This window comes from Meles meles, chromosome 6 (assembly GCF_922984935.1).
Source record: "Meles meles chromosome 6, mMelMel3.1 paternal haplotype, whole genome shotgun sequence".
Lineage (NCBI taxonomy): Eukaryota > Metazoa > Chordata > Mammalia > Carnivora > Mustelidae > Meles > Meles meles.
In genome coordinates, this window is record NC_060071.1 from 39,080,160 (window position 1) to 39,092,723 (window position 12,564).

Below are 12,564 nucleotides of genomic sequence, written 5' to 3' on the forward strand. Positions count from 1 at the left end.
GAATTTATTACAAAGAAAGCTAACAGCTGACCTTTTCCTCTTTGTCTGAGTTTCCGTGCTTCCATTAGGCTTACCATTCAAAGACTTAGACTCAAAGAGCATTAATAAGGCTATCCCTTGTGGTAGAAATCATGCAGATAAATTCTCTCATTTAACCTCTAAACATTCTACCAGATATTAATGTGGTTATTTCAGAAATATATTTCAAAAAATTGTAAGTTGGGTGATATAGTCATGTAGATGAAAATTGGATCTGTTACTGAGTTTTGTTTTTGATTCTTTTCATTACATCACCTTTGTTTGGCACCCAAAAATGTTGGGTATCAGCGGTGGCTGCTCCTGCAATGCTGGTCCTTGGAGTTTTGCTTTCTCATTTCAAACTCACTAAGGAACTATGAGAGTTGGAACCATGGTTTGTTGTAAACTTGTCATGGAATGTTGCACAACCCAGAGGCCACACAGAGCATTGAAAATACCTGGCGGGTGGCTGGGGGAAGGTGAGGGATCCAAGAATGGACTTTTGGAAATTTTTCATTGCCAAAAGGATTAGTGTTAAAAACAAAAATACCCAGAAAGTTGGGACCAATCATAAACAAACAAACAAACAAACAAAAAATCCTGGAAATCAAAAAGGGTTTTGAGTAGAAAGAATTTAGCCTATTGAAAACGATGGCCATATCACAAAATGAGAGGTTGGGCCTGTGATCCATCATGTACTTACATGGTTTCCAAATCCTTTTTTTTTTTTTTTTTTTTTTTTTTTTTTTAAAGATTTTATTTATTTATTTGACAGGGAGAGATCACAAGTAGATAGAGAGGCAGGCAGAGAGAGGGAGAGAGGAGGAAGCAGGCTCCCCACTGAGCAGAGAGCCCGATGTGGGACTCGATCCCAGGACCCTGAGATCATGACCTGAGCCGAAGGCAGTGGCTTAACCCACTGAGCCACCCAGGCGCCCCTCCAAATCCTTTTTAAACAGCACAATCTCTGTAATTCCAAGTAAAACCTTACCAATGGTGGTATTTATTTTACAAGAAGAATTTAAACACTTAATCATGATGAATTCCATCATTAGAAATAATTAAGCACTTTGAACACAAGTATTTGAAATACTGAATTTGGGGAAACATTTGCCCTCTATATCCTGTTTCTCAGTTTTGTCTGGCATGTGGTATATACCATATTTGACTTGTGCATTCTTTTTGCTCTTTGAAAATTCAAACCACACATTTGTTCAACCCCTGACTTAATCAAATAATATGACTGAAAAAGCTGGGAATGATGGAAGTCCATTTAGTTGCCACTAACACAAAGGCTAGTTCTGAATCTCAGCCTAGATATTTTGTCCAGCAGCATTTATCTTGTCCTGCTGTGCCGTGAAGAAGGTACCCTGACTCCTTATTCATTCTCCTGTTTCTTCTTTCTCTCTCTCTCTCGGGCCATCCAAAAGTCACCTTATGTGCATTTATGTCACAATTGATTTTTCCATTATAGGAGCAGCAGAAAAGAGTTCTAAGCATGGTGCTGAAGACAAGACTCAGACCATTATTATGGCCATGAAAGAAAGAATGAAGATTAGGGAGAAAAACAGGCCAGAGGTGTTCGAAGTCATTCAGGAAATGTTTCAGATTTCTAAAGAAGATTTTGTGCAGTACACAAAAGCGGCCAAGCAGAGTGTACTAGATGGGACATCTAAGTGGTCAGCTAAAATTACCATTACAGGTAAAAAGTCTTCTTTAAAATTTTTATTCCACCTTGAGATTTTTATATGTTTTAGAAATCACTACTAATGATAATTATAGGTAAAATAAGTAGAATTTTCCAGTCTTGTCAATACTGATAAGAAGTATAGTCAGTATTTGAAATTTCTAAATTATGTCCTAGATAATTGAAGTAATTGCAGTCTGTTGTCCTAATCAAAAGCTCTTTTAGAGGAAGAAGTTTCTCTTTTACAATATACTCATCAATACCCTGCAATTTACAAGAGATTAGCTTTGTAGCTGCCTGCCACTGATAAATTACAAGAGTAACTATAAATCTCTTTAGCCAGTTTTTCTTAATGAGAAAACACACATCATTTCACTTAATTCTTGATCAGTACCCCTCAAACATTTGATCCTTGAGTCAAGGCAATTTGAGCTTCATGATGTCTGGTAATATGAACTTCTGAAGTTGCCTATAACTAGATAAACATTAACCAAGCCTCTTAACTTACTCATATAATACTTACAAGATAAAATAAAGATGCCTTTTTTTTTTTTAACTAGGTTGAGTTGTTCAGTAGTGACAGCAAACTCACAATTAGACATACATTTTAAATCATGGACCTTTGTATTATGTTGGATAACTTTGGGCATGTTGTATGTGCGTTTTTATTTCTCTATACATATATATAGTAATTGTATATAATTATATAGCTGGTGTGAATAGGGCAGTATATGTGTATAGCTGCTACTCATTACAGGCAAAAGAAAATATTTATTCAAGGAAGGTTTTAATACTCAGTGTTTTCATTCTTTCATTAAATATTTTTAAAGTCCTAATGTTCATGACAATAAAAGCGATGGGAATATATCCACAAACCCAGGGTGCAAAGTGTTAGAAGAGCTGCCCTTCGTTGCCATTTTTGTTTGTTTGAGGAAATCTTTATATTAAAATGTTTGTTCTTATTTATTTCAGTGGTTTCGGCACAAGGCTTACAGGCAAAAGACAAAACAGGGTCGAGTGACCCATATGTTACTGTTCAAGTGGGAAAGAACAAAAGAAGAACCAAAACCATTTTTGGAAATTTGAATCCAGTATGGGATGAGAAGTTTTATTTGTAAGTATATCATGTGAAACTATTGCAAGTATTGATATATTTGGGAATAAATTTAATACAGGCATGCAAAATACAGAAGCGATAATTATCTCATATTGAATACTAAGCAGAAATTATCAAAAGTGAAATTAATATTATGAAGTCATTTAATACTCACATTTATTATTCTTTATCTTTGGAAGAAAGTGAATAAAAAGAATTTTTCAAACAAAAGGTGGCATGGTTGGGGTGACTGTACAGGAGGAAAAAAGATTGAGATAGGATCTGTAACTTGGGTTGACCTAACATAACTTCGAATTTACGGGCTTGATTCAGCAATATCCTGACATCCGATGATTTAGGACTAGGGGCAGGAGAATGATTTGGGGCATCACCTGACCCATCACACCTACACCATGATGAAATGGTTGATGATAATTTTTACAGACTCTCATTTTCTAAGAAGTCATTTATTTTTAAAGCCTCTTATATTTGTACCAAAAGGTAAGAAATTATTTTTATGGCATAAGTTCTTTTCTTTCTAAAGACAAAAGATGACTTTCCAATTGGCATTTTATAGAAATGAAAATTCCAAACCCTGATTCCTTTCTTTTTCTTCCCTCCTTTCTATGCTGATGGTGTAAACAAGGATCTTATTAACACACCGAGTGAGCAAACCCAAAATATACAGCTTGTTTGGAGATGTAGGCAATAGTGAATGAGAAATAGAGAGCTTTTGTTTGTATGGGCTGATGAAGAGTGTGTTCAGAAATAGGTTTGGAAAATCAGTTGGGACCAAATAACAGGATGCCATAGAATGAGTTTGGATAGTTCCTTCCTTTTCACTGACGGAAGAAACTATTTTAGCCTCCATATGTTTGTTAACCGAAAACAAGAAATCCGTTGGTAGTCATAAATCCAAATCTCTAAACCAGTCAAATAAATGAATCAAGCAGGATAATGGCAACAAAAAAAGGAAAGGACTACGGCAAATGCAGAGCAAGCAACTTGGAAAAATACAGCTTCAATGGCCGCATGTTCATGCAGATGTAATGAAACTAGAGCCCACGGAGTCTCAGGAGAAGCTGAATATGAATAAAATCAGGTTTATCGAAGTAAAATTAGCAAAATGTAAGTCTACATATTTAAAGTGTACTGTTTGTTAAGTTTTGACTTGCATATACCTCAATGAAGCCATCACCACAGACAATATAATGAACATATACCTCGCCCCATATTCATGCCCCCGGAAAACCATCCCTCCTTAACTGCCTCCATGGCAAGGCAATCACTAATCTCTTTTATGAGGTTATAGAATGCTCTGCATTTTGCATTTTGTGACTTTTATATAGAGCATGCATTATGCATTCTTCTTTTGTAGGGTTTGATTGACTCAGTGTAATTATTTTGAAATCCATCGATGTTGTAGGATTCAGCAAGAGAGCATTTCTTTTTCTTGTTGCGTAGCATTTCATTGTAATAAAATATCAAAGTTTATTTATGTATTCACCTTTTGAGGAGCATTTGGTTTGTTTCTAGTTTTTAGCTATTAAAAATAAAGCCATTTAAAAAATTAAAGTCGTTTGGAAACTTGTAAATTATGTCTATACAAATAGTTATATGCATTTCTCTTGAATAAATACATAGAGTTGAATAGATGGGATATCTATTATGAATATATATAATTTTTAAGATAATTTTTCCAAGTGGTTATACCATTTTAAATTTCCATCACCAATGTATGGGAGCTCCAGGTCATTACACCTTTCTAACACTTTGTAAGGTCAGTCTTTTAGATTTTTGCAATCCTTGTATGTGTGTAGTGTAGTGGTATCTTCTGGTCGTTGTATTTTGCACTTCTCCGATGACTAGTGGTTTCGGGCGTCTTTCATGTGCTGTCCATGTATCTTTTTTAGTTAAGTTTTTAGTTTGCTCATTTTTACTGTTTTTCTATTTTGTATTTGTGCAAGTTTTTTTTTATAGTTTTATATTTTATATTTAGGTCCATCATACATTTTTGAGGTAGTTTTCTAATGTGGTAGAAGTTATAGACCTAAAGTTCATTATTTTGCATATGGATATCCAGTGGTTCCTGCACTATTTTTTGAAAGCACCATCATTTCTTTACTAAATGGCTTTTGCACCTTTAATAAAATTCACCCATCCCTGGATGTGTTGATCTGTTTCTAGATTGTTCTGTTCTATTTACCTGTTTATCCATCTGTATGCCAGTACCACACAGTCTAGATTACTGCAGTTTTACCTTAAAATCAGTCTTAAAATCAGTGTTAGTCCTCCAACTTTTAATTTTTTTTAGTTATCTATCTTAGAGCCTTTGAATTATTTCCAAATGAGCTTTAAAATCTGCTATCCTTCTTCACACAAAAAGAAACCTGATACAATTTTGATTGCCTTATTGCTCTGGCTAAGATTTCCAATATGATACCAAGGAGAAGTGACCCAAGTGCATCTCCTGGCCTTGTTCTCAGGCTCAGACAAGACACATTGTTTTTTTGATTAACTACGAGCTTAGCTTTAGGCTCTTTGTAGATGCCCTTTATGCAGTTGAGGCAGTCATCTTCTGTTTCTGATATGCAGAGAGTTTTGATCAGAAACAGATGTTGTAGTTTGTCTAATGCTTTTGCTGCATTTTTGGGATGCTCATAGGATTCTGAATGCCATTTGAAAAAAAAAAAAAACTTGGAAGGTATTTTTCCATCATCTTTGTGTTTACATGCTTTTCTTATTCTTGGTGAGAAAGTCATTGTTGCCCTCATCTTTGCTCCTCTCTGCATGTCTTTTTCCTCCTGAGTTGCTATTAAAAGACCATGTTTTCTTTACTCGGTTGCACAATATAGTAGTGTTGTGCCATGGTGTGGTTTTCTTTATATTTCTGGTGCGTGGGGTTTATTAATCAATTGGGACTGTGAGTCTGCAGTTTTCTTCAAACTTACAAACATTTTGGCTATTTCTGTAAACATTTTTTTCTCCCTCTACCTTTTGGAGATTCCCCTTATAAAATATATTAGGCCTTTTGAAGTTGTCCCACAACCGCTGATGGAAAGTTTATATTTTCTCTTTCTCTCTCTCTTTCCTTTTCTTCTGTGTTTCACTTTGGATTATTTTTATTGCTATTTGTTTACATTTGTTCACCTTTTCTTTGGTCATGTCTAATCTATTATTAATCCAAGCCACTGTATTTTTCTTTTTCTTTTTCTTTATTTTTTAAATTTCTTTTCAGTGTTCCAGAATTCATTGTTTATGTACCACACCCAGTGTCCCATGCAATACGTGCCCTCCATAATATCCATCACCAGGCTCGCCCAACCTCACACCCTCAACCCCTCAAAAACCCTCAGAATGTTTTTCAGAGTCCATAGTCTCTCATGGTTTGTCTCCCCCTCTGATTTCCCCCAACTCCCTTCTCTCCCTCTCCATCTCCCCATATCCTCCATATTATTTCTTATGCTCCACAAATAAGTGAAGCCATATAATTGACTCTCTCTGCTTGACTTATTTCACTCAGCATAATCTCTTCCAGTCCCATCCATGTTGATATAAATTTGGCTATTCATCCTTTCTGATGGAGGCATAAAACTCCATTATGTATATGGACCGCATCTTCTTTATCCATTCGTCTACTGAAGGGAATCTTGGTTCTTTCCACAGTTTGGCGACTGTGGCCATTGCTGCTATGAACATTGGGGTACAGATGGCCCTTCTTTTCACTACATCTGTATCTCTGGGGTAAATTCCCAGTGCCACTGTATTTTTCATCTCAGACATTTCAGTTTCCATCTCAGGAAATTCAAGTTGGGTCTTTATATCTTCCATGGCTCTACTTAACTTTTTTCAGGTAAGACTTTATATTCTGAGAGGTTTTAAGTTCACAGAGAAATTGAGGGGAGTATACAGTGATTTCCCATGTGCCTTCTACCCCACATATCCATTGCCTCCCCTTATTACTAACACTCCCCCATCCACCAAAGTGGTATATTATTTTACAATTGACAAACCTACATTGACACATCATTATCACCCAAAGACCACATTTACATTATGGTTCACTGCTGGTGGTTTATATTTTATGGATTTGGACAAATATATCATGATGTGTGTCCATCATCATGGTATCATACAGAGGACTTTGCCTTAAAAATCCCATGTTCCACCTTTCATCCCTGCCTCCCTGAATATCTTTTTACTCTCTGTATAGTTTTTTTTTGAAGAAGGTCCTAGGGTTGGAATCATACAGTGTATGACCTTTACATGTTGGCTTTTTTATACTTAGTAATATGCAGTTAAGTTTATTCTGTGTCTTTTATGTGGCTGGATAGTTCATTTCTTTTTCACACTGAATAATAATCCATTGCCCAGATGTGTCACAGTTTGTTTATCCATTGACCTACCAAAGAACATCTTGGTTGCTTCCAAGTTTTTGCAATTATGAATAAAGCTGTTATAAACATCCATATGCAAGTTTTTGTGTGAACATAAGTTATCAATTTCTTTGGGTCAATGCCAAGAAATGTAATCTCTGAATTGTATGGTAAGAGTGTATTTTGTTTTGTAGGAAAAGTCAAACTGTCTTTTAAAGTGACTGTACCAGTTTGCATTCCCACCAGCAATGAATGAAAGTTCCTGTCGCTCTGAATCCTCCGTAGCATTTGATGTTGTCTGTGTTCAAGAGTTTGGCCATTCCAGAAGGTGGATAGTGGGATATTGTTGTTTTAATTGACATTTCCCTGATGACATCTAAGTAGCATCTTTTCAAATGCTTACTTGCCATCTGTCTATCTTCTTTGGCAAGGTTTTAAGAAGGATTTTTTAAAGATTTTTTTTTTAAATGTTGAATTTTAAAAGTCTTTTAACTGTTTTGGATACTAGTCCTTGATCACCTGTGCCTTTTGAAAATATTTTCTCCCCATCTGCGACTTGTCGCCTTATTCCCTTGACACTGTCTTTCTCTACTTCCCTTTTTGAACACATGCAAAACATATCACTCTTTTGATGTCCTTGACTACCAATTCTAAATCGATGTCAGTTTTGACTGATCATTTTTTTTCTTTGTTATGTGTCATATTTTTCTGCTACTTCAGATGCCTGGTAATTTTATACTGAGTGCCAGACACTGTAAATATTATCTCGCTGGGTGATGGATATTATTGGCATCCTATAAATACTACTGGACTTCACTTTGAGACATAGTTAAGTCACATAGAAACAGTTTGGTTTTTTGGATGTTGCTTTTAGAATCTGTTAAGTGGGAAATTAAATAGTGCTCAGCTTTGAGCTAAGCTCAATACTGAGCTTATTCCTCAATACTGAAGCAAGACTCTGCCAAGTACTCTGCCTACGGACTCATGAAATGATCAATTTTTTCAAGGCTCCCAGGTAGAAACAAGCGCTATTCTGATCTGGGTGAGTGCAGCACACTGTTTGAGCTCCTCCCTTTGATGCGTCTTTTTTTTTTTTTTTTTTTAAGTTTTTAAAATTTATTTATTTGATAGAGAATGTGAGAGAGAAAGAGAGCACGCAAGACATGGGAGGGTTAGAGGAAAAAGCAGGCTCCCCACTGAGTAGGGAGCCCGATGTGGGACTTGATCCTGGGAGCCCGGGATCATGACCTGAGCTGAAGACAGTTGCTTAACCAACTGAGCCACCCAGGCACCCCCTTTGATGTGTCTTAACCAGGCCTTGGGTAGTTTCAGTGTGTGCAGTTACCATGACTCACTGGATTGCTCAAGGGGAACCCTCTGCAGATTGTCAAAGTTTTCCTTCTGTTCAGTTCTCTTCTTTTTGACATGCCTGTGTTCTTCAGCTGCCTTGGTGTTCCCAGATTGTTGGCTCAGAGAATCTAGTAGACTCCACTTGAGTTCCTTCTCCTTGTACAGTGACCGGAAAACTATCTCCACGCAGTCAGCTGAAGTTATCATAAGACTTACCTTGTTTGTTTTTTGTTTCCTTGGGATCACTGTCCTTCTTTGACAGATCTCCAGTATACTGAAAAACCTTAGACTTTGTTCACTTTTTGATTTTTCATGTGGGAGAGTATGTCCAGTCTGTTATTCCCTCTTGACTACAATTAGAAAGTCTGAAAATCTCAATTTAATTGATAAACAAAGTGAAATAGTATAAGAACCAACACAAGGCATGTCAAACAACATCTGAATTCTAGACATATTTGATCCACAGGTTGTCTTACATGTGTGAAATAAAGCATTCATCCAAAGGATTTTAATCCTGCAGAGGGTCCCTTGAGAAATCAGCTGAATAATGATAAGTACAGGGATGTGGGGAAACTACCCAAGAATAAGGTAAGCATCACCAAAAGACCTAGGTACAATAGTGTCCGGTGCTCATCGAGGGCAGGAATAGTGTTTGTTCCCACCAAACAAAGTAGAAGGCCTCATAACTGATGGGACAAGTACACAAAAAAGTACACTGGAATGGATGCTTAAGATATGAATTATATTTTGGGGCAGTTTTCCTATAATTTACTGTATGCCTTATTTTTTGAGAGGAAACATTATCTACAATGGCTATAACAATATATCTATGTTTAAAGCAACACTGTTTTCAAGGAAGAAGAAATTCAAATTCAAACCCATTCTGCCCTGCTGTTCATGTAATATGTATATAATTTGCACAACTTTTTCACAATTTTTTTTAGTTTACTGACAAAATATGTGTGAGTGTTAAATTATGCTCACACATATTTCTATTTGTCCCCTCTAGAATACCAAAAACAAATGCCTAAATTTTCAACAGTGACTCTTTTTGTTGCCAGCTTCTAGAACTCTACAATTCTGTTCTGAATACTGAGGTTCTACATCACTGGCTCCAAAAACACTGTTTTGGATCTGCCTGTGCATACTTCCATTTTACCATGAAATGGCATGAGAATTGCAAATATATCTTCTTTTGTAAGGTTTTCTGTTGTTGTTGCTGTTTTGGGGGGTAGCAGGTGAAAAGGAGTTCATAGTGAATTTACACGCAGATTTTGAAAAAATGCATACATGTCATAGATGAGCTCATCCATGCCTCACACCACCTTGACAGTTCTGCCCTGTGAGCTGGAGTGTAAAATGGTATCCTGGCATTCTGAAAATAAGATATCTTATTAATAGTATGACTATTGTTTGCATTTGGGGGAATTAAGTTCTGAGGTTTGGTTTTTCCAATTGAAAAATTGAAATTGTTAAATTGAGATCATGTATATACATATACATTAAATATCTATACATATAATATATATAATATAATGTAATGTAACAGGATTGTTATATTGAGATAGTGTATATAGATTTCATGGCAGTTGGTAAGCATTAAAAATGGCAGTATTATTGGGCGCCTGGATGGCTCAGTGGGTTAAAGCCTCTGCCTTCAGCTCGGGTCATGATCTCAGGGTCCTGGAATCAAGCCTCACATCAAGCTCTCTGCTCAGCATGGAGCCTGCTTCCTCCTCCCTCTGCCTGCCTCTCTGACTACTTGTGATCTCTGTCTGTCCAATAAATAAAATCTTTTAAAAAAATAGCAGTATTATCAATAATTATTATTGGCATTTGTAACATGACATTCTTTGTGGTAAGATTCAGGACTTCACAGCAAAGATGGCAGTAGTGTTTGCATTTAAAAAAAAAAGTTCCAGTCTGAATAGTAAGGCTGAGAAGAGACTAATGAACAAGGTGCTGTAAAAGGAAAGTATTGCAGAAATAAGAATTACAGAACTGAAATTGACACAGGATCTGAGAGACTGTTCTATTCAACTCCCTCATTTTACTGGTGACATTTGAATCTCACAGGCAGGTTATAGCAGAGCCACGACTACAAAGCAGTTCCCTGTTCTGAAGCCACCAAAAAGATGCAAGTAAAAATAAAGAAGGATGTTTTTTTCAACACCTAAACTATTGTCTTAGGAAAACTGCTTTGACCTGGAAAAACAAACAAACAAACAAACAAAAAACAAGCCAGGCAGTTCCAAAGCTGGTAAAATGAAAATGCAAATGAAGAAATTTTTTAAAAGTTTTTTGAAAGCTTAATAATTTCCCCATTAATGGCAATTTGATACCCTCCAGAGATTAATGCTAAGTCATTTCACTTTTAATTTTACCTCTCTTACCATGAGTTGAAAAAAAGAGTTTGGAATTTTCATCTTAAAAAGACCAAGATGTTGTATGATTTTAAGAATGAGACACTCTAGAGAGTGTTGACCCAGAACAGAGGCATGACTCTCTGCTCTCTGGCAGAAATATGGGTTAGGAGGGGTTGTAAACACACATAATTTTTAAAGCATCATATGGGTATGTATTAAGGTATATTAAAGTGCTTTGAAATGATAAAGTATGACATAAATCAAAGGCACTAGTTATCTTTGTTCTTTGTTCCTGGTAAGTTGTATATTTGATCATTTCATAATTAATTATGACATTTGCTTTTATTTGCCTATACTATAGTTAATGAAGTGTTTTATGCTTGTCATAAATCATTGCCTCAGGAGGAAAGGGAGTAAGTTTTTTCCAGTGGGTTTTAGAGAGAAAATGGCAGTATGGTCTATTTGAATAAGAAATTTGAAGTTACGAGGCTTGCATTTATGTTATGTAGATACTGTACTTTCCAGAAGACTCTATAGTTGATAGTTGGTGCTTTGTTTTTGCTATCTTATGAAATAAAACTTAATGCTGATTCCCTCTTTGAGGGAAGCTGGCAGGCATGCATTATTTTTTTATATCTATTATTTATTTTTTTGAGCTTTTACTTAAATTCCAGTTAATGTACAATATAATATTTGTTTCAAAACAGTGTACAGTATAGTGATTCAATACTTCCATAAAACACCTAGTGCTCATGATAGCAAGTGTACTCCTTAATCCCCATCACCTATTTCACCCATCCCTCCACCCATCTCCCCTCTGGTCACCATCACTGTGTTCCCTGTCGTTAAAAGTCTGTTTCTTAGATTGTCTGTCTGTCTGTCTCTCTCTCTTCATTTGTTCATTTGTTTCTTAAATTCCACCTATGTGTGAAATCATATGGTATTCATCTTTTTCTGACTGACTTATTTTGCTTACCATATTACTTATGAGCTCCATCCATGTCATTGCAAATGGCAAGAGTTCATTCTTTTTTATGGCTGAATAATATTCCTGTGTGTGCGTGCACGTGTGTGTGTGTGTGTGTTTGTGTGTGTACACATCTTATCCATTCACCAATTGGTGAACACTTGGGCTATTTCTATAATTTGGAGATTGTAGACAATGCTCCTATAAACATCAGGGTCCATGTACCCCTTTCAATTAGTATTTTTGTAGTCTTTTCATAAATACCTAGTAGTACAGTTGCTGGATCATAGGGTAATTCTATTTTTAATTTCTTGAGGAAACTCCATACTATTTTCCAGAGTGGCTGCACCAGTTTGCATTCCCACCAACAGTGCAAGACAGTCCCCCTTGTTAGTTATATTTTTAATTTGTATTAAAGAATTATTTTAAGAACAAGGTCTAGTCAACACAATGCCTGTGGTGGGAACAGGCACAGCAGTGGTGTTTAAACACTTACCTTAATGACTGGACAATCACCTCCACTTGTTCAGTGGGTATCAATTAAACTCTACCCACATTCCCTGAGTCCCCATTTCACGCAAATCGCTGTACTTACAAGGTCCATAGAAATACTGACTTGAAAAGTGACTTCACGTTATTACCAAAGAGCTGTTGACCTACTAGTTTATAGATTTGAGTTCCAAAAATTTGCTGGATTAACATGC

The 12,564-nt window shown here is 36.1% G+C and overlaps 1 protein-coding gene across 3 annotated transcripts in view; it reads left to right on the top strand.

Moving 5' to 3' along the window:
- UNC13C (unc-13 homolog C) overlaps positions 1 to 12,564 on the top strand; it is a 629,711-nt gene that overhangs the window by 281,779 nt on the left and 335,368 nt on the right. For all 3 annotated transcript variants that reach the window (XM_046009970.1, XM_046009972.1, XM_046009971.1), the window contains exons 11-12: positions 1,493 to 1,720; positions 2,678 to 2,819. In XM_046009970.1, the coding sequence (XP_045865926.1) occupies positions 1,493 to 1,720; positions 2,678 to 2,819 (370 nt within the window). The remainder of the gene's footprint in view (positions 1 to 1,492; positions 1,721 to 2,677; positions 2,820 to 12,564) is intronic.